The following is a 23399-nucleotide window of genomic DNA, read 5'->3' on the forward strand; positions in this document are numbered from 1 at the left end:
CTCCTCAACCTTCTTTTTGAGATGTTTTCAATTTCGTTTCGCAATGTATCCCATTTCCATGATTAGCTTGGCTAATAATGGCGGTAGACAATCTTCGTTTTTGCAAAAAACACCTTTTTCATTAGCGTAAATTTCTGTTTGGTGCATTACAACAACTGAAAACATTAAGCTTGAAAACTTTTTACTATCTGAACAGTTGCTCGTACATACATAGAGAATACCTCATACCAAATTTCGTTCGAATTGGACAACTCAATGACCTGATTAAAATCAACTATACTTAAAATGCGTTATAAAAAAAAACTAATTTTGAAATTACTTATTTGAAATAATAGTAAATTTCAGTATGAAAAACTAACTTTTTTCCTAGGCAAGCTATACCAGAAATTCTTTGTCTTTTAAACTCTAATTACACTGGTGATACTACATACCAAGTAAGGTTTGATTTGGACAACTCCTTGACCCGATGAAACAGACTTATATAAAAAAAATTACTTATTCAAAATTATACGGAAATTATAGGAAATTTCCATATGACAAACTAACTTTTTTCCTACGCAAGCTACAGCAAAAATTCTTTTTTTACACTCTAGATACACATGAGATACTCCGTACCGAGTTTGGTTCAATTTCAAGAAGTTTTTGACCATATGAAAAAGACCTTTTTTTAAAAATTATTTAAAATTAATTATTCAAATTAATCGGAAATTAACGTACGAAAAACTAATTTTTTTCCTAGACAAGCTATAGCAAAAATTCTTTTTGTTTTACACTCTAGGCACCCATGGTATACTCCATACCGAGTTTGGTTCAATTTCATGAAGTTTTTGACCATAAGAAAACGACCTATTTTTAAAATTCGTTATTCGCGAAATTCGCAAATTTTGTAGGAAAAACTAACTTTCTTCCTATGCAAGCTATAGCAAAAATTCCTTTCGTTTTAGACTCTAGCTACACATGGGATACCCTATACCGAGTTTGGTTCATTTTCATGAAGTTTTTGACCATACGAAAACGACCCAATTTTAAAATTCGTTATTCGCGAAATTCGCAAATTTCCGTACGAAAAACTAAATTTCTTCATTCGCAAGCTATAGCAAAAATTTCTTTTTTTACACTTTAGATACACATGGGATACTCCGTACCGAGTTTGGTTCAATTTCAAGAAGTTTTTGACCATACGAAAACGACCCATTTTTAAAATTCGTTATTCGCGAAATTCGCAAATTTCCGTACGAAAAACTAACTTTCTTCCTTCGCAAGCTATAGCAAAAATTCCTTTTTTTAGACTCTAGTTACACCTGGGATACTCCACACCGAGTTTGGTTTGATTTGGACAACTCCTTGACCCGATGAAATAGACTCATTTAAAGAATTACTTATTCAAAATTGTTCGAAATAATAGAAAATTTCCGTATGACAAAGTAACTTTTTTCCTACGCAAGCTATAGCCAAAAATCTTTTTGTTTTAGACTCTAGATACACATGGGATACTCTATGCCGAGTTTGGTTCAATTTCATGAAGTTTTTGACCATACGAAAACGACCTATTTTTAAAATTCGTTATTCGTGAAACTCGCAAATTTCCGTATGAAAAACTAACTTTCTTTCTACGCAAGCTATAGCAAAATTTTTTTTTTGTTTTAGACTCTAGCTACACCTGGGATACTCCATACCGAGTTTGGTTTGATTTGGACAACTCCTTGACCCGCTGAAATAGACTTATTTAAAAAATTACTTAATCAAAATTATTTATTTGAAATAATAGCAAATTTCCGTATGGAAAACTAACTTTTTCCTAGGCAAGCTGTAGCAAAAATTCTTTCTGTTTTACGCTCTAGCTACACATGGTATACTCCATAGACAGTTTGGTTCACTTTGGACAACTCCTCGACCCGATGAAAAAGACCTGTTTTTAAAATTCGTTATTCGCGAAATTCGCAAATTTCTGTATGGAAACCAAACTTTTTTCCAAGACAAGCTATACCAAAAATTCTTTCTGTTTTACACTTTAGCTACACATGGTATACTCCATACCCAGTTTGGTTCACTTTGGACAACTCCTTGACCCGATGAAAAAGACCTGTTTTTAAAATTCGTTATTCGCGAAATTCGCAAATTTCCGTATGAAAACCAAACTTTTTTCCAAAACAAGCTATACCAAAAATTATTTCTGTTTTACACTCTAGGCACCCATGGTATACTCCATACCCAGTTTGGTTAACTTTGGACAACTCCTCGACCCGACGAAAAAGACCAATTTTTAAAAGGATTTATTTGAAATAATAGCAAATTTCCGTATGAAAAACTAACTTTTTTTCCTAGGCAAGCTATACCAAAAACTCTTTCTGTTTAAGACTCTAGGCACCCATGGTATACTCAATACCCAGTTTCGTTCACTTTGGACAACTCCTTGACCCGACGAAAAGACCTATTTTTAAAATTATTTATTTGAAATAATAGCAAATTTCTGTATGAAAAACTAACTTTTTTCCTAGGCAAGCTATACCAAAAACTCTTTCTGTTTAAGACTCTAGGCACCAATGGTATACTCAATACCCAGTTTCGTTCACTTTGGACAACTCCTTGACCCGACGAAAAGACCTATTTTTAAAATTATTTATTTGAAATAATAGCAAATTTCTGTATGAAAAACTAACTTTTTTTCCTAGGCAAACTATACCAAAATTTTTTTCTGTTTCAGACTCTAGCTACATAGGGGATACTCCATGCCAAGTTTGGTTTGATTTGGACAACTCCTTGACCCGATAAAAAATACTATATTTGAAAATTAAATATTGGAAGTAATCGCAAATTTCCGTATGAAAAATTAACTTTTTTCCTAGGTAAGATATACCAAAAATTCATTCCGTTTTAGACTCTAGGCACCCATGGTATACTTCATAACCAGTTTCGTTCACTTTGGACAACTCCTTGGCCCGACGAAAAAGACCTATTTTTAAAATTATTTATTTGAAATAACAGCAAATTTCATGTATGAAAAACTTACTTTTTTCATAGGGAAGCTATACCAGAAATTCTTTCTGTTGTAGACTCTAGGCACCCATGGTATACTACATCCCCAGTTTGGTTAACTTTGGACAACTCCCCGACCCGACGAAAAAGACCAATTTTTAAAAGGATTTATTTGAAATAATAGCAAATTTCCGTATGAAAAACTAACTTTTTTCCTAGGCAAGCTATACCAAAAATTCTTTCTGTGTTAGTCTCTAAGCACCCATGGTATACTCCATGCCCAGTTTCGTTCACTTTGGACAACTCCTTGACCCGACGAAAAGACCTATTTTTAAAATTATTTATTTGAAATAATAGCAAATTTCTGTATGAAAAACTAACTTTTTTTCCTAGGCAAGCTATACCAAAAACTCTTTCTGTTTAAGACTCTAGGCACCCATGGTATACTCAATACCCAGTTTGGTTCACTTTGGACAACTCCTTGCCCCAATGAAAAAGACCTATTTTTAAAATTCGTTATTCGCGAAATTCGCAAATTTCCGTATGAAAACCAAACTTTTTTCCAAGACAAGCTATACCAAAAATTATTTCCGTTTTACACTCTAGGCACCCATGGTATACTCTATACCCAGTTTGGTTCACTTTGGACAAATCCTTGACCCGACGAAAAAGACCTATTTTTAAAATGATTTATTTGAAATAATACCAAATTTCCGTATGAAATGCTAACTTTTTTCTTAGGCAAGCTATAGCAATAACTCTTTTTGTTTTATACTCTAGGCACCCATGGTATACTCAATACCCAGTTTGGTTCACTTTGGACAGCTCCTTGCCCCAATGAAAAAGACCTATTTTTAAAATTCGTTATTCGCGAAATTCGCAAATTTCCGTATGAAAACCAAACTTTTTTCCAAGACAAGCTATACCAAAAACTCTTTCTGTTTTACACTCTAGGCACCCATGGTATACTCCATAACCAGTTTGGTTCACTTTGGACAACTCCTTGACCCGACGAAAAAGACCTATTTTTAAAATTATTTATTTGAAATAATAGCAAATTTCCGTATGAAAAACTTACTTTTTTCCTAGGCAAGCTATACCAGAAATTCTTTTTGCTTTAGACTCTAGAAAAATACTATATACCGAGGTTCGTCCACTTTGAAGAAGTTTTTGACCATACGAAAAAGACCTATTAATTGTATGTATGATAAAGTATCCGTATGAAAAAGTAAATTTCTTCCTACGCAAGCTATAGCAAAAATTCCTTTTGTTTTAGACTCTAGATACACGTGGGATACTCTATACTGAGTTTGGTTCAATTTCATGAAGTTTTTACCATACGAAAACGACCTATTTTTAAAATTTGTTATTCGCGAAATTCGCAAATTTCCGTACGAAAAACTAACTTTCTTCCTACGAAAGCTATAGCGCAAACTTCTTTTGTTTCAGACTCTAGCTACATAGGGGATACTCCATGCCAATTTTGGTTCGATTTGAACAACTCCTTGACCCGATAAAAATACTATATTTGAAAATTAAATATTGGAAATAATCGCAAATTTCCGTATGAAAAACTAACTTTTTTCCTAGGCAAGCTATACCAAAAACTCATTCTTTTTTAGACTCTAGGCACCCATGGTATACTTCATACCCAGTTTGGTTCGATTTGAACAACTCCTTGACCCGATAAAAAATACTATATTTGAAAATTAAATATTGGAAATAATCGCAAATTTCCGTATGAAAAACTAATTTTCTTCCTACGCAAGCTAAACCAAAAAGTCTTTCCGTTTTAGACTCTAGGCACCCATGGTATACTTCATACCCAGTTTCGTTCTCTTTGGACAACTCCTTGACCCGACGAAAAAGAACTATTTTTAAAATGATTTATTTGAAATAATAGCAAATTTCCGTATGAAAAAGTAACTTTTTTCCTAGTTAAGCTATACCAAAAACTCTTTCTGTTTTAAACTCTAGGCACCCATGGTATACTTCATATCCCGTTTGGTTAACTTTGGACAACTCCTTGACCCGACGAAAAAGACCTATTTTTAAAATTACTTATATGAAATAATAGCAATTTTCCGTATGAAAAACTAACTTTTTCCTAGGCAAGCTATACCAAAAAATCTTTCTGTTTTAGATTCTAGGCATTCATGGTATACTCCATACCCAGTTTCGTTCACTTTGGAACACTCCTTGACCCGACGAAAGAGAACTATTTTTAAAATTATTAATTTGAAGTAATAGCAAATTTCCGTATGATAAACTAACTTTTTTTTCCTAGGCAAGCTATACCCAAAATTCTTTATCTTTTAGACTCTAGGCACCCATGGTATAATCCATACCCAGTTTCGTTCACTTTGGAACAATCCTTGAGCCGACGAAAGAGACCTATTTTTAAAATTATTTATTTGAAATAATAGCAAGTTTCCGTATGAAAAACTAACTTTTTTCCTAGGCAAGCTATACCAAAAATTCTTTCTGTGTTAGTCTCTAAGCACCCATGGTATACTCCATGCCCAGTTTCGTTCACTTTGGACAACTCCTTGACCCGACGAAAAGACCTATTTTTAAAATTATTTATTTGAAATAATAGCAAATTTCCGTATGAAAAACTAACTTTTTTCCTAGGCAAGCTACACCAAAAATTCTTTCTGTTTTAGATTCTACATAAACTGGGGATACTCCATGCCGAGTTTGGTTCGATTTGAACAACTCCTTGATCCAACGAAATAGACCAATTTTTAAAATTTAATAATTGCAATTTATTTGAAATAATAGCAAATTTCCGTATGAAAAACTTACTTTTTTCCGAGGCAAGTTATACTAGAAATTCTTTCTGGTTTAGACTCTAGAAAAATACTATATACCGAGGTTCGTCCACTTTGAAGAAGTTTTTGACCATACGAAAAAGACCTATTAAATGTATGTATGATAAAGTATCCGTATGAAAAAGTAAATTTCTTCCTACGCAAGCTATAGCAAAAATTCCTTTTGTTTTAGACTCTAGATACACGTGGGATACTCTATACTGAGTTTGGTTCAATTTCATGAAGTTTTTACCATACGAAAACGACCTATTTTTAAAATTTGTTATTCGCGAAATTCGCAAATTTCCGTACGAAAAACTAACTTTCTTCCTACGAAAGCTATAGCGCAAACTTCTTTTGTTTCAGACTCTAGCTACATAGGGGATACTCCATGCCAATTTTGGTTCGATTTGAACAACTCCTTGACCCGATAAAAATACTATATTTGAAAATTAAATATTGGAAATAATCGCAAATTTCCGTATGAAAAACTAACTTTTTTCCTAGGCAAGCTATACCAAAAACTCATTCTTTTTTAGACTCTAGGCACCCATGGTATACTTCATACCCAGTTTGGTTCGATTTGAACAACTCCTTGACCCGATAAAAAATACTATATTTGAAAATTAAATATTGGAAATAATCGCAAATTTCCGTATGAAAAACTAATTTTCTTCCTACGCAAGCTAAACCAAAAAGTCTTTCCGTTTTAGACTCTAGGCACCCGTGGTATACTTCATACCCAGTTTCGTTCTCTTTGGACAACTCCTTGACCCGACGAAAAAGAACTATTTTTAAAATGATTTATTTGAAATAATAGCAAATTTCCGTATGAAAAAGTAACTTTTTTCCTAGTTAAGCTATACCAAAAACTCTTTCTGTTTTAAACTCTAGGCACCCATGGTATACTTCATATCCCGTTTGGTTAACTTTGGACAACTCCTTGACCCGACGAAAAAGACCTATTTTTAAAATTACTTATATGAAATAATAGCAATTTTCCGTATGAAAAACTAACTTTTTCCTAGGCAAGCTATACCAAAAAATCTTTCTGTTTTAGATTCTAGGCATTCATGGTATACTCCATACACAGTTTCGTTCACTTTGGAACACTCCTTGACCCGACGAAAGAGAACTATTTTTAAAATTATTAATTTGAAGTAATAGCAAATTTCCGTATGATAAACTAACTTTTTTTTCCTAGGCAAGCTATACCCAAAATTCTTTATCTTTTAGACTCTAGGCACCCATGGTATAATCCATACCCAGTTTCGTTCACTTTGGAACAATCCTTGAGCCGACGAAAGAGACCTATTTTTAAAATTATTTATTTGAAATAATAGCAAGTTTCCGTATGAAAAACTAACTTTTTTCCTAGGCAAGCTATACCAAAAATTCTTTCTGTGTTAGTCTCTAAGCACCCATGGTATACTCCATGCCCAGTTTCGTTCACTTTGGACAACTCCTTGATCCAACGAAATAGACCAATTTTTAAAATTTAATAATTGCAATTTATTTGAAATAATAGCAAATTTCCGTATGAAAAACTTACTTTTTGCGAGGCAAGTTATACTAGAAATTCTTTCTGGTTTAGACTCTAGGCACCCATGGTATACATCATACCCAGTTTGGTTAACTTTGGACAACTTCTTGACCCGACGAAAAAGACCTATTTTTAATATTATTTATTTGAAACAATAGCAAATTTCCGTATGAAAAACTAACTTTTTTCCTAGGCAAGCTATACCGAAAATTCTTTATGTTTTAGACTCTAGGCACCCATGGTATACTCAATACCCAGTTTGGTTAACTTTGGTCAACTCCTTGACCCGACGAAAAAGACCTATTTTTAAAATTACTTATTTGAAATAATAGCAAATTTCCGTAAGAAAAACTAACTCTTTTCCTAGGCAAGCTATACCAAAATTCTTTCTCTTTTAGACTCTACATACACTGGGAATACTCCATGCCGAGTTTGGTTCGATTTGAACAACTCCTTGATCCGACGAAATAGACTAATTTTTAAAATTCAATAATTGCAATTTATTTGAAATAATAGCAAATTTCCGTATGGAAAACTAACTTTTTTCCTAGGCAAGCTATACCAAGAATTCTTTCTGTTTTAGGCTCTAGACACCCATGGTATACTCTATGCCCAGTTTCGTTCACTTTGGACAACTCCTTGACCCGACGAAAAAGACCTATTTTTAAAATTATTTATTTGAAATAATAGCAAACTTCCGTATGAAAAACTAACTTTTTTCCTAGGCAAGCTATACCGAAAATCCTTTATGTTTTAGACTCTAGGCACCCATGGTATACTCAATACCCAGTTTGGTTCACTTTGGACAACTCCTTGACCCGACGAAAAAGACCTATTTTTAAAATTACTTATTTGAAATAATAGCAAATTTCCGTATGAAGAACTAACTCTTTTCCTAGGCAAGCTATACCAAAAATTCTTTCTGTTTTAGACTCTAGGCACCCATGGTACCATGGTATACTCTATGCCCAGTTTCGTTCACTTTGGACAACTCCTTGACCCGACGAAAAAGACCTATTTTTAAAATTATTTATTTGAATTAATAGCAAATTTCCGTATGAAAAACTAACTTTTTTCCTAGGCAAGCTATACCAAAAGTTCTTTCTGTTTTAGACCCTACATACACTGGGGATACTCCATGCCGAGTTTGTTTCGATTTGAACAACTCCTTGATCCGCCGAAAAAGACCAATTTTTAAAATTCAATAATTGCAATTTATTTGAAATAATAGCAAATTTCCGTATGAAAAACTAACTTTTTTCCTAGGCAAGCTATACCAAAAATTCTTTCTGTTTTAGACTCTAGGAACCCATGGTACCATGGTATACTCCATGCCCAGTTTGGTTCACTTTGGACAACTCCTTGACCCGACGAAAAAGACCTATTTTTAAAATTATTTATTTGAAATAATAGCAAATTTCCGTAGGAAAAACTAACTTTTTTCCTAGGCAAGCTATACCAAAAATTCTTTATGTTTTATACTCTAGGCACCCATGGTGTACTCAATAACTAGTTTGGTTCACTTTGGACAACTCCTTGACCCAACGAAAAAGACCTATTTCTAAAATTACTTATTTGAAATAATAGCAAATTTCCGTATGAAAACTAACTTTTTTCCTAGGCAAGCTATTCCAAAAATTCCTTCTGTTTTTTGCTCTAAGCACCCATGGTATACTCCATGCCCAGTTTCGTTCACTTTGGACAACTCCTCGACCCGACGAAAAAGACCTATTTTTAAAATTCAATAATTGCAATTTATTTGAAATAATAGCAAATTTCCGTATGAAAAACTAACTTTTTTCCTAGGCAAGCTATACCAAAAATTCTTTCTGTTTTAGACTCTAGGCACCCATGGTATACACCATACCCAGTTTCGTTCACTTTGGACAACTCCTTGACCCGACCAAAAAGGCCTATTTTTAAAATGGTTTATTTGAAATAATAGCAAATTTCCGTATGAAAAACTAACTTTTTCCTAGGCAAGCTACACCAAAAATTTTTTTCTGTTTTAGGCTCTAGGCACCCATGGTATACTCTATGCCCAGTTTTGTTCACTTTGGACAACTCCTTGACCCGACGAAAAAGACCTATTTTTAAAATTATTTATTTGAAATAATAGCAAATTTTCGTATGAAAAACCAACTTTTTTTCCTAGGCAAGCTATACCAAACATTCTTTCTGTTTTAGACTTTACACACACTGGGAATGCTCCATGCCGAGTTTGGTTAGATTTGAACAACTCCTTGATCCGACGAAATAGACCAATTTTTAAAATTCAATAATTGCAATTTATTTGAAATAATAACAAATTTCCGTATGAAAAACTAACTTTTTTCCTAGGCTAGCTATACCAAAAATTCTTTCTGTTTTAGACTCTAGGCACCCATGGTATACTCCATACCCAGTTTCGTTCACTTTGGACAACTCCTTGACCCGACAAAAAAGACCTATTTTTAAAATTACTTATTTGAAATGATAGCAAATTTTCGTATGAAAAACTAACTTTTTTCCTAGGAAAGCTATACCAAAAATTCTTTCTGTTTTAGACTCTAGGCACCCGTGGTATAGTCCATACCCAGTTTCGTTCACTTTGGACAACTCCTTGACTCGACGAAAAAGACCTATTTTTAAAATTATTTATTTGAAATAATAGCAAATTTCCGTATGAAAAACTAACTTTTTTCCTAGGCAAGCTATACCAAAAATTCTTTCTGTTTTAGACTCTAGGCACCCATGGTATACTCAATACCCAGTTTGGTTCACTTTGGACGACTCCTTGACCCGACGAAAAAGACCTATTTTTAAAATTAATTATTTGAAGTAATAGCAAATTTCCGTATGAAAAACTAACTTTTTCCTAGGCAAGTTATACCAAAAAATCTTTCTGTTTTAGACTCTGCATACACTGGGGATGCTTCACGCCGAGTTTGGTTAGATTTGAACAACTCCTTGATCCGACGAAATAGACCAATTTTTAAAATTCAATAATTGCAATTTTTTTGAAATAATAACAAATTTCCGTATGAAAAACTAACTTTTTTCCTAGGCTAGCTATACCAAAAAATCTTTCTGTTTTAGACTCTAGGCACCCATGGTATACTCCATACCCAGTTTCGTCCACTTTGGACAATTCCTTGACCCGACGAAAAAGACCTATTTTTAAAAATTATTTATTTGAAATAATAGCAAATTTCCGTATGAAAAACTAACTTTTTTCCTGGGAAAGCTATACCAAAAATTCTTCCTGTTTTAGACTCTAGGCACCCATGGTATACTCAATTCCCAGTTTGGTTCACTTTGGACAACTCCTTGACCCGACGAAAAAGACCTATTTTTAAAATTACTTATTTGAAATAATAGCAAATTTCCGTATGAAAAACTAACTTTTTTCCTAGGCGAGCTATACCAAAAATTCTTTCTGTTTTAGACTCTGCATACACTGGGGATGCTCCACGCCGAGTTTGGTTAGATTTGAACAACTCCTTGATCCGACGAAATAGACCAATTTTTAAAATTCAATAATTGCAATTTATTTGAAATAATAACAAATTTCCGTATGAAAAACTAACTTTTTTCCTAGGCAAGTTATACCAAAAATTCTTTCTGTTTTAGACTCTAGGCACCCATGGTATACTCAATACCCAGTTTGGTTCACTTTGGACAACTCCTTGACCCGACGAAAAAGACCTATTTTTAAAATTACTTATTTGAAATAATAGCAAATTTCCGTATGAAAAACTAACTTTTTTCCTAGGCAAGCTATACCAAAAATTCTTTCTGTTTTAGACTCTAGGCACCCGTGGTATACTCCATACCCAGTTTGGTTCGATTTGAACAACTTCTTGACCCGATAAAAAATACTATATTTGAAAACAATATTGGAAATAATCGCAAATTTCAGTATGAAAGCTAACTTTTTTCCTTGGCAAGCTATTCCAAAAATTCTTTTTGTGTTAGACTCTAGCCACACAGGGGATACTTCATACCAAGTTTGATTCGAATCGGACAACTCTATGATCTAATCAAAAATAGCTTTACTTAAAATTGGTTATTCGGAAAAATCGAAAATTTCAAGAAAAAATGGAATGTTTTCAACGATTCTGTTTGTAATCTAGGGTTTCCCCTGCAGAATCCTCAAAAACAAACCAAATATTAAAGTAAGGAATACAAATAGAACAACCGAAAAAAGCTGTCAAATTGCACATTCTTGATTTCAGGTTATGCTATTATAGACATCAATTTAAAAAAATTCTCAATCTATCGACTAAAACTACAAGACAAAACAATAAAGAACAATAAAGAACACAAGATAACTCAACAAGCACCACACCATTAGATAACAAGCCATCAAAAAAATCTTCAGCAAAACGACTATCGTTTTTGGGGGACCAATGGTGACCCCAGCTGGAAATCTGTCTTGGATCTTCTTTTTTCGCTTTAAATCGTATCAATGGTGAAACTATGAACTTCTTCTTATAATCAAAGCCAATACATTTTACATTCCCGACTTTTTCTATCTTCATATTGCCAAATTTTTGCTTCTTTGTTTCGATAAGACGCTTCGCACGACTGCAATCAACACTGCCAAAAAATTTTACCCATCCATTATATCGCCATTGTTTTTGTCTCCTCTCTTCTGGTTCGGTCTTAATTTTCCTATTTTGACTGATTTGGCATTCTTGAAGAGCTTCCACACTTTGAACAAAACTTTATCGGGTTTGCAATTAGCTTGGAAATTAACAAACTTTATTGATGTAGCAAGATCTAAATCAAGTTAAATCAAGTTACCGGCGTCTTACGAATAAGGCCTTTTCTTTAGCTAAACCACTCAAGCACTTCACTCTAATCTCTTTTCGACGGCCTCCTGGACTTAAAAACTCATCGACGTTAACGCCCTGTCCGGGCACATCATCGTCAAAGTATCGTGATTGAATCTCACTAGATCTAAAATACTCAATTCCTGCTATTAAAATGGCCTGGGACATGCCCGACACTCTGATCTGCGCTCTACAGCAGCGCGCGCAGCTATTCTGCGACGTGCAACACTCGTACGGGTACAACACGTAGCTTAGAATCCACGGGCTGGGGTATTCTGGTGTAGCTGCTGGATGTGTGACGGGGGGTGGGGGGGCTCTGACACTTTCTCATTGCTTTCACTAACTAACTATCACCATTTGAACGTTTCCGATACATTTCATTTCATATGCACCTCTTTACAGGTTAATTATAATGGTCTAGCCGGACAGCGCTTCATAGCACTCCTCCTGCTGTCAGATGACATGCTCAGAATGTATACAGCTGGTCATTTGACAATGGGGCAGTTCATTCGAATATTTCACATTGCCAACACATATAACTAACCTGTAGAGAGGCGAAATACAACTTGCATTCAAATTACATATTTCGGATGCCATCATCGAGTTGCCGAATATATATAGCTAGCTGGTTGTTGTTAGTTTTTTAAAAAAAGAGAGAATACAGATCGGAATAATGGGAACTATATGGGAATCCCAACCCCGCCCAACCTGTTTTCAAAGCTTAATATCTCGAAGATGACTGAACCGATTCTTAAAAATGAAGGTGTTTTGGAATGAGGAAGAAAAGGGCTTTCATCTGGAACTTAAAAAAGTTCGAAAAAACAGTTTTTAAATTTTGATGATTCTGACCCATTGGTCAAAAACAGCTCATCTTCGACATTCTTCAGTGAAAGCAAAAAAACAACACCTTTGGTCACAGATAACATTGCAACAATATACATGGCCGTGACTCAAATTAGCCAAGCTTTATTTTAAGCCATAGAACGATTTCTAACTCTATCTATGCTTGAAGTTATTAACAAAAACAATTTTGAAAATTCGAATTTTTTCGAAATTTCGACCTCAAGTACGTCGTACTCTTTGACCAATTTCTCAAAAAGTTTTACGTATTTTTAGATTAAAATTGATTTAGTTACAAAGCTGCGATAATAAGCTGCACGATGCGTACTTGAAATCTTAGTTTCGAAGTACAAACACAACTTTAAAACAGGAATGATTGTGAAAAAAATCGTTTTTTTTTTCACTTTTCTTCCGATTCATTGCAATTTTTTTAACTCCTACTTTCGAAAACAATAGTCTTTGTATACATATCTAGAAAGATGACTTTCTAAGCAGTATAACAAGCATAAATATTCCAGATAAATATTCGGTAATGGTAAAATACGTTGATAAACTTTAATATTCACCTAAAAAAAATTGAAAAGTTTCAAAAACTTCTTCCAATTTTCATGAGTAAAAGATACTTTAAAGTCCCTTTCTTTTCGCGCAACTTTTCTTTCACGCCTGATCTATTGAAAACCATAACAAATTTTAAGTGCAGAGTCCCTTAAAAACAATAAATTATATGTTTTTCTCAACATTTTGAGACCCAATGCAGATTTTTTCACCGAAGAATACTTTTCAAAGCAGGCCGGCTAATTTTTCCTTTTTATTTGCCTTAAACACACAGTTGGAACTTTTCGTATCATATTAGCATTAATCTGAACAACACTTTGACCCAATCACAAAAACTGACCGCACTCGATGAGGCTTAACTTTTTCGATCACCGCACATTGTTTTGGACACCAAATCGTCAATTTTAGTACAATAGTGCTCATTTTTGATGGGTATGCTCTACTTGAGCCATAATTGGCGATGAGATTAAAAAATTGGACTGACCGGATCGTTTTGGACAAGTTTTTTACCTATTTCCAAAAAAGTATCCGAACTTTTTCGATAACCGAACATTGTTTTGGTGACCAAATCGTCAAGTTTAGTCCAATTGTGCTCATTTTTGGTGGGCAGGCTCCACATTAGCCAACATTGGGGATGAAACAAACAAAATGGACTGAACAAACCATTTTGGACAAGTTTCTACCTATTTCCAAAACAGTATCCGCGCTCGATGAGTCTTAACTTTTTCGATCACCGAACCTTGTTTTGGACACCAAATCGTCAATTTTAGTACAACAGCGCTCTTTTTTGATGGGTATGCTCTACTTTAGCCATAATTGGCGATGAATTTAAAAAATTGGACTGACCGGACCGTTTTGGACAAGTTTTTACCTATTTCCAAAAAAGTATCCGAACTTTCGATCACTGAACATTGTTTTGGTGACCAAATCGTCAATTTTAGTCAAATTGTGCTCATTTTTGCTGGGCAGGCTCCAATTTAGCCATAATTGGGGATGAAATAAAAAAAAATTGGAATGAGCGAACTATTTTATATGAGTTTTCAATTATTTCCAAAACAGTATCCGCGCTCGTTGAGGCTTAACTTTGTCGATCACCGAACATTGTTTTGGACACCAAATCGTCAATTGTGGTCCAATTGTGCTCATTTTTGGTGGGTATGCTCCACTTTAGCCATAATTGGTTATGAAATGTAAAAAATGGTCTAAACGAACCATTTTGGACAAGTTTCTACCTATTTCCCAAAAAGTATCCGAACTTTTTCCATCACCGAACATTGTTGTGGTCATCAAATCGCCAATTTTAAAAGAATAGTGCTCATTTTTGGTGGATATGCTCTAATTCAGCCATAAATGGTGATGAAATAAAAAAAAGATGGACTGAACGAACAATTTTGTACAAGTTTTTACCTATTTCCAAAAAAAGTATCCGAACTTTTTCGATCACCGAACATTGTTTTGGTGACCAAATCGTCAATTTTAGTCCAATTGTGCTCATTTTTGGTGGGCAGGCTCCACATTAGCCAACATTGGGGATGAAGCGAAGAACGTGGACTGAACGAACCATTTTGGACAAGTGTCTACCTATTTCCGAAAAATATCCGCGCTGGATGAGGCTTAACTTTTTCGATCACCGAACATTGTTTTGGACACCAAATCGTCAATTGTAGTCCAATTGTGCTCATTTTGGTGGGCAGGCTCCACTTTAGCCATAATTGGGGATAAAATAAAACAATTGGACTCAGGGAACCATTTTGGCTAAGTTTTTAATTATTTGCAAAAAGTATCCGCGCTCGATGAGGCTTAACTTTTTCGATTACCGAACATTGTTTTGGCGACCAAATCGTCAATTTTAGTCCAATTGTGCTCATTTTTGGTTGGCAGGCTCCACATTAGCCAACATTGGGGATGAAGCGAAGAGCATGGACTGAACGAACCATTTTGGACAAGTGTCTACCTATTTCCGAAAAGTATCCGCGCTCGATGAGGCTTAACTTTTTCGATCACCGAACATTGTTTTGGACACCAAATCGTCAATTGTAGTCCAATTGTGCTCATTTTGGTGGGCAGGCTCCACTTTAGCCATAATTGGGGATAAAATAAAACAATTGGACTCAGGGAACCATTTTGGCTAAGTTTTTAATTATTTGCAAAAAGTATCCGCGCTCGATGAGGCTTAACTTTTTCGATTACCGAACATTGTTTTGGCGACCAAATCGTCAATTTTAGTCCAATTGTGCTCAATTTAGGCGGGTATGCTCAGCTTTAGCCATAATTGGTGATGAGTTTAAAAAATTGGACTGACCGAACCATTTTGGACTAGTTTTTTTTGGACTGATCAAATCGTCAAATTTAGTACACATCGTCAATTTTTGAACACACAAAAAGTCTGGACATAGGCATTTTTGAACGCACGAAAGTCTGGACATAAGGCCTTCTGAACGCACGATAGTCTTGACATGAACGCACAAATTATTAATTTTGGAGCGCACGAATTTTCTTTTGGAACGCACGAAAGTCTGAACATAGTCATTTTTGAACGCACGAAAGTCTGGACATAAGGCCTTTTGAACGCACGATAGTCTGGAGATGAACGCACAAATTATTAATTTTGGAGCGCACGAATTTTCTTTTGGAACGCACGAAAGTCTGGACATAGGCAATTTTGAACGCACGAAAGTCTGGACATGAGGACTTTTAAACGCACAATGAACGCACGAAAAATTTTGAACGCACGAAAGTCTGGACATAGGCACTTTCCGTCTGAGAGGGTCTGGAAATAGACACTTTTCGTCTGGGACGGTTTGGACATATCGACTTTCGGTCTGGCACCTCAACCTGGGGGGGGGTTTAGTAAAATCATGTAACGTAAAAGTAGAAAGGGTACTGGGGGCGGTAGCCCGGGTCTAGTGCCAGCTGTAAATCTCTACCATTTTAAAATACAACAAGAGGGGATTATTTGTGCCTCACAAATAGCTACCTTGCGTCAAACTTCATCGATCAGACTGGTATGAGAAATAAAATATTTGATAACCGGGATGAGTTTCCAGAAATCTGATTGAAAATTTATTGAGTAGAATACCAGTAGTGATGTGTCTTTCTGGGCAAACTACGGGGGGGACATAAGTGTCTTCCCGTGAACACTACAGGGGGGACACAAGTGTCTTCCTGGGCAAACTACAGGGTGGGACACTTTGAAATTCTTTCTCCTTATTTCCCCTGCCATGCATGAAACTAATCTTAGGAAACCATTTTCCCTCCACTTGCGTGACTGGTTTGCCGCTTTGGGCTTGAAACCATTTTAACTACCACTGCTTTGAAAGTGAATTTGTCATATGTCTGCGCCAGGGTACTTTAATCTTGTTTTGGTCTGGGCCCATTTCAACATTTTACCCACAGTTATACAGAACCTACACACCCAATACCACAATACGAATTCCAAATGCCACCAAGGCGAAAACGTTGCTTGTTGGACTGCTTTCTGTGTCGCTCCAAATTTTTAAATTCTAAAGACCTTTTTACTCATTTTGAAGAAATACACCCCAACAATTTTAGATATCAATGTGAAAACTGCAATCAAAAATTTTGGCGTTTAATTGACACACGATACCACCAGTGTGAAAATTCAGCAGTTATTGCGCCCCCTCCAATTATCCAAAACCCTGTTTTAAGGTGTAAAATTTGTTTCAATGTTTTTACCCAGCAAAATGGTTTGACTAACCATGTTAAAAGTCATTCCCCCATGGAAATTAATCTTAGTCGTCGTGGAATCCCGATAAAACGGCGTTAGAGAAACCTTTTATTTGTCTTCTTTTCATAATAAAGTTTCAATTTTTACATTAATTTGTATTTAGTTTATATGAATGCTTTTATAATTTATCCATGCACTTCAACTACAACTAAATGTAAGTTATCAGTTATCTTCACTGCTTGAATTGTATAATACTAGACGTCTGCGTTTTGGTGTTGGTTCTATTATAAGACTATTGCTTGAAGATAAATCAGACAGATCACTATTATTGCTTGCTTCGCATTCAACTGCTTCCAATTCTAGAAAAGAATTGTCAAGGGCTGGCGGGGAAATTGCGTAGGGTTCATTCCAGTCAACAATATCTTGATCAAGCTCACTTTCTGAATAATCGGGCTGATTGAATCCTGGATCGGGGGGAGAAAAGCTATTGTTTTCAGATATCACATTTTCCGGGGTTGGTTGTGATATTGAATCCAAGTCGCTTTCGTTTTCTGACTCCCAATCCCAATCATTTAATATAACATTGTGAAATGCAAATTCTCTAATATTTTTATGTCCAAATGGTAGGGAGTTTATTGGGTCAAGGTAAAACAGCTTGTCACAGTAGGCCGAAAGCGCAACTCTGTTTTGTTCCAGTGTCATCAACTCATGTTTCTCTGATTTGATGGTCACATTTTTGACGCGGACAATTTCCCCGCTGTCCAATACTCTCTTGAAGACCTCGTGCTTTAGTTGCTTTTGCCCCTCATGTGTTATTCCCTTTGCACTTTTCTTCTGACTGTCTGAAAGAACATTACAATAAATCCATTTTCTATTTTAATCTATGTGCTTTCCTAATCTAGGTTTCAATGTTCCTGTTATATTAAAAAGACGCTTCCATGAATTTGGTTAGTTTCAAAACTGGAATTTGTTTTAATAAAATATAATGTTACACATACCCTTCGTTTGTATTGAATACATTTTGGGTTTCAAGCCACAGAACTCTTCCATTACCACCCTGCCAGTTCGTCTTTGAATTTGAGAGTTACCATGTGATTTTCTGTGTTGTACAATGCGTTATCAGAAGGGTAGTTGGAGAAATCGAATTCTGTGTTGACTTCTGCTCGTGCTAGCTCCTCATACAAGTCATCACAATCAACAGCATAGGTAAATGAGTCCGTATCAGAGTATAAAAGTTCACACTTAAACCACTGTTTCATATTCTCGTAGTGAAATCGAAACATGAATGCTTTTGAAAGATCCAGAATTGAAGCACCAACTATTGTAGGTTTCACCCAGTTTATTTTCGTTTTTCTTGTCACGACTGCCATGTTTTCATCAAAAATTTTAAGGATTTCATGTTAAACTTATCTGTGTGGTTGAGGAGAGCTCGTTCATCTCGGACCAGGAAAGCGTTAACTCGATTTCGCATGCTTTCACAACACTTTCCAAAAGCAGAGTTGTTCATGAGTTTGAAGAAGTTTTCAGCAATTTTGCTGGTTGCTGCTTGCCGCAATCTTGTGTTCAGTTCGATATACTTTGCCATCCACTTTGATTGTCTGAACTTGAGCACCTTGTGCGGTTTTGAAACTTTAAGGCCGTTTCGTTCATAAATCTTCAACGTTACATAGTGTAGTGTATAATCCTTCTTATCATAGAGTGTTTGAAGCAGTTTGTTGCACTTTGAAACTTTTGGGAGATGATATTCTTCCAAAAGGTCCAACTGGTAACTACTCAACCACATGCTGTCTACAGGTTCTCGGGTGGGTGCCATTGGAAAATCTTGGTGAGCATCGTGAATTGAGTCGGGGTAGTCCAAGTCGACGCAGACGATATATCCAAATTCAGCGTCGTCTGGAGTTTGCAAAATTTGTTCAATCGTCACTTCTGTGTCCGTCTGGAAGGAATTGAGTGGCAAGCAGAAATCCTTCATGATCCCACCATAGAGGTTATTAGCGTCTATGGTGAGACCATATGTTGATTTTTGCGTGTCATCAAAACGTTCCAGATATTTGTTGTTTGGCGTGAACAGTCTTTTTGTGTAAACCGAGGACATACCCCCTCGCAACAATTCTTCTGCTATATCAAGATGGTTGCGATCTGTGAGAAGTTCCAGGTCGGGTTGACATATCTTCAGAAAGGCATCGCCCGCTAAGTGTGGTGCTGATAGATATTGAGCACAGTCCAAGCTGTACGAGTCCAGACAGACTGCTCGTAGCCGCTCAAACCAGCAGGCGAGCTGTAGGGTGTCGACTGTCAAGTACAGATCGTGATATTCACCCATGTTTCTACAATCAAATTTTTCGAAGATCAGCTTTGCTTTTTCGTAGTCAGCTTCGGTTATTGTCACTTTTCCTGATTTGAGTTTGTCGACCCAGCACTTCTTAGGCGGCAATTTTTTTAGCTTGAATTTTCTGAAGGTGTCCATGCAGGAGTAGTGGTAGAATCCTTTACCGTGCAGTAGTTTCACATCATTTTGGTCACAGTATTCGAAATGGTTATCGAGTGTATCGAAACTGTCTTCAGGCAAAGACTGAACTAGTTTATCTAAAGACGATTGCATGAAGCGAAGAGAATCGATAAAGCGAAGTTCTTCGTATATGGGTATGACGTTTTGATTTTTGTTCACAATATCTTTGATCCAAACTTTAAAGCTAAAACTGATATAATTCTCATCAGTTTGAGGTATTATTGAAAATTTATTGTTAGGGTTGCAGTGATGTAGACTCTTTACAACATGATGCAATTCATATCCTGACAAGTTGTGTGCGATTATGGGGACGAAGCTCTGTGTTCTGCGCTGTAGGTTACACTTTGAGTGAGCCCAGCCAAGAAACTGATTTGAGAAATGGCAGTGATCCAAGACTTTTTCGTTGTCCGCAGAAAAACTAGTTTCGCATATCCAACAGTGAGTCGCAAGCTCTTTTGCTTGTCCAACTGCTCCTGTGAAGTACCTGTGTTTTTGCTTTTTCTCGTAGATATCTTTTGCCAGTGTCTCCATTTGCTTCACAAAGACTTGCATGCAATCTTCACCTCTGTACAGATGGAAGAACTCCAAATTTGGACTTCCATGTGAAATGGCTACATAACAGTAACCGCTCGGAATGTGTTTGTCCAACACACGAGTCCCTGAAGTCTGTGGGTTTTGTTCAACTGATGATACCGGAACAATGATTGACTCTAAGTCAAAATAGACAACCAGTGGAAGAGCTGTTTTTGCTTGAAATTTTTTGAAAGCGAGACTGTTGCTGTCCGGCTCAAGTAGCAGAACTTGACAAGTTTCGAAGTGATAGCAAAGTTTTTCGTGTTTTTGAAGCGTTTCGTTGTTCGAGCAAACATGAAAACAGTTGCGACAGATTTTTGCGCGTGCATCAATCTGTCGCCCTTGCACTTTTTGAACTAAGTTTACCAGGTCCGTTATCAGCACGTAGTGATAACGTTCACCATCAGTTATCAGTAGGAGATCAACGACAAAATCAGAGTTGTGCTTTGAAATTCGGAAAGGATACAAACTTTTCTTTTCGTATCGAAAACCGTTCACTTTTACTTCATTACATCTTTCAAACGCGCTTATTTTGTCAATTGGCATCGGCATCGGGAAATCTCCTACTGCTTGATGAGTTAAAGGGTTTGAGCGAGCGTATGTTGCGGGGTTTGTTTTTTTGCTGTACTGATCCCCAGGTTGCGTGAGGGGGCAACCTTTCCCCTGCAAATGGTAGGCAGCCGTGAAACAATACAAGAAACAGTTTGGATCGTTAAAGTTTCGGATATTGAGCAGACATTTTAGAGCGCTAAGTTCAGTTGGAAGTGCTATATAGGTTGATCCCCGAATAGGGTTGAATTTTGCAAATCGAATTTCGAGTTTTTCTACCTTTTCAATAATCCAACCACTTCCACTTGTGGCATACATTGAAACCACGTTGACAATATGCTGCACGGACTCAAAGAACTGCTCTTCGGAGAGAGCATCCGTGTACACAATTTGCATTTCAGCGTTAGCGTAAATTGTTACGTGTTTTTCTTCTTCATTAATCCCCTTAGTGAGTGTAATGCTTAGAGAAAGTTGAACTTTCTGAGGACCTTCGAGGGTCTTTTGACGTATAAGTTCATTGATGTGATACCTCGAAGAGTTCATGAAAGACAAAACGTCAGTGTGATCATTACCTTCAATCTCGTAGATCTCCAGAGCACCTCGAATTGCCGACTGTACTGGTACTGCTTGATTATTGCTTTGGCCTCTGTTCCAAACAGGCAATCCGTGAGCATTCTTCAGATGTTGATGAAAGTTACTCTGGTTGTTGAAAACCAGAGTGCAGTAGGCACACTGATTTTGGACTTCTCCACCGTTCTCCCGTCGGGTGTGTTGGTTCATTATCAGGATGTTGTGAGTCTCAAAACCACAAGTGCTACACTCCAAGGCTGGGAATTCCGGTTGAACTCCATGAACGCGCTGTTTGTGTCTTCGAAGGCTTCTTTTGTCGGCCAGTTCCTTTGCGCAAATTTCACACGGTTGGGTCATTTTTGAGTTTTTTCAATTTTTTTTCTTTCGAAAATTCAACTGACTGCTTTACTGAGAAAACGACTGAGCAAATGAAGTCAAATTGTAACAACAGTTAACTGGTACAATTAGAGGGAGTGTTAGTTGGTTGAAAGTTGTGTTCTACACGAGAAAAATTTCCCTATAAGGGTGTGCTTGCACTTTGACACTATTTGCCAGGTTTGGAACGCAAATCTTGGTAGGAGTGTAGGTCAAATTTAACCCATGTTAACTTTTGACCAATAAGCAGTGTGTTCATGTTTCAGAACTACTCATTTCCATTATTTCCATGCAAGGTAAAATTTTATTGTGTAATTTTAGTTATATCTGTTATCTACCACAACTGAAACATAGCTAACGCAGTATACTTACAAAATACTCTTTTCTGTCGGGAAACAGTTCAAGTGTTCAAAATACTCTTCTACAAAAGTTGTTTTAGACTTTCTCTACTCTTCGAGGGTTGTATCGAAATTCCGTTCTATTTTCAACCTTTTTATCAGTTTTCACTTTTAGGTTTCTGGAATACTTGGCAGTATTCTTATACCATTGACTAAAATTGTTCTAAACTGCTATTATCAGCGTGTTTCATGTGAACATAAAGTAATTCCATGAAAGACACTCTATCTTATCATTGTGCAAAAGTAAATTGTAGCTATATATAAGACAAAGATAGGTCGAAAGCAATTGAAATTAAGGATTTGATATTTACCACTGGTACTGATAACACATTTACCAAATGTCATTTGGTGAAAACCATAAATGTGGTTGTGGAATAACTAAATGCATTCTATTTACAGAAAATGAACTTCTTTAGAAGCTTAAAAACCTTTTTCTACTATATGATGAATAAAATAAAAGTTTTTTTGTAACTACTTAAGTAGAGAGATTTTTGCACTTTTACAGAATTCCTACATATGAAAATTGACTTTTTATCATTTAAAAACCTTTTTTTACCCTATCGTTAGTAAAATAAAAGTTTTTTGTAACAACTTAAGTAGTGAGATTTTTGCACTTTTACAGAATTCCTACATATGAAAATTGACTTTTTACCATTTAAAAACCTTTTTTTACCCTATGGTTAGTAAAATAAAAGTTTTTTGTAACAACCTAAGTAGTGAGATTTTTGCACTTTTACAGAATTCCTACATATGAAAATTGACTTTTTACCATTTAAAAAGCTTTTTTTACCCTATGGTTAGTAAAATAAAAGTTTTTTGTAACTACTTAAGTAGTGAGATTTTTGCACTTTTACAGAATTCCTACATATGAAAATTGACTTTTTACCATTTAAAAACCTTTTTTTACCCTATGGTTAGTAAAATAAAAGTTTTTTGTAAGTACTTAAGTAGTGAGATTTTTACACTTTTACAGAATTCCTACATATGAAAATTGACTTTTTACCATTTAAAAACCTTTTTTTACCCTATGGTTAGTAAAATAAAAGTTTTTTGTAACTACTTAAGTAGTGAGATTTTTGCACTTTTACAGAATTCCTACATATGAAAATTGACTTTTTACCATTTAAAAACATTTTTTTACCCTATGGTTAGTAAAATAAAAGTTTTTTGTAACTACTTAAGTAGTGAGATTT

General features: G+C 35.6%; 1 protein-coding gene across 1 annotated transcript; it reads right to left on the reverse strand.

Moving 5' to 3' along the window:
• Window positions 1–18589: 18589 nt before the first annotated feature.
• On the reverse strand, window positions 18590–21790 carry LOC142351717 (uncharacterized). Its single transcript, XM_075403861.1, has one exon. The coding sequence runs from the start codon at window positions 21788–21790 to the stop codon at window positions 18590–18592; it is 3201 nt and encodes a 1066-aa protein (XP_075259976.1).
• Between the last annotated feature and the right edge of the window lie 1609 nt (window positions 21791–23399).

Source organism: Convolutriloba macropyga, chromosome 13, assembly GCF_964194025.1.
Source record: "Convolutriloba macropyga chromosome 13, txConMacr16.3, whole genome shotgun sequence".
Taxonomy (NCBI): Eukaryota; Metazoa; Xenacoelomorpha; order Acoela; family Convolutidae; genus Convolutriloba; species Convolutriloba macropyga.

What these genes read in the sequence shown, in the direction of transcription:
- LOC142351717 (XM_075403861.1), bottom strand. Translation starts at nt 21,790, where the DNA reads ATGACCCAACCGTGTGAAATTTGCGCAAAGGAACTGGCCGACAAAAGA.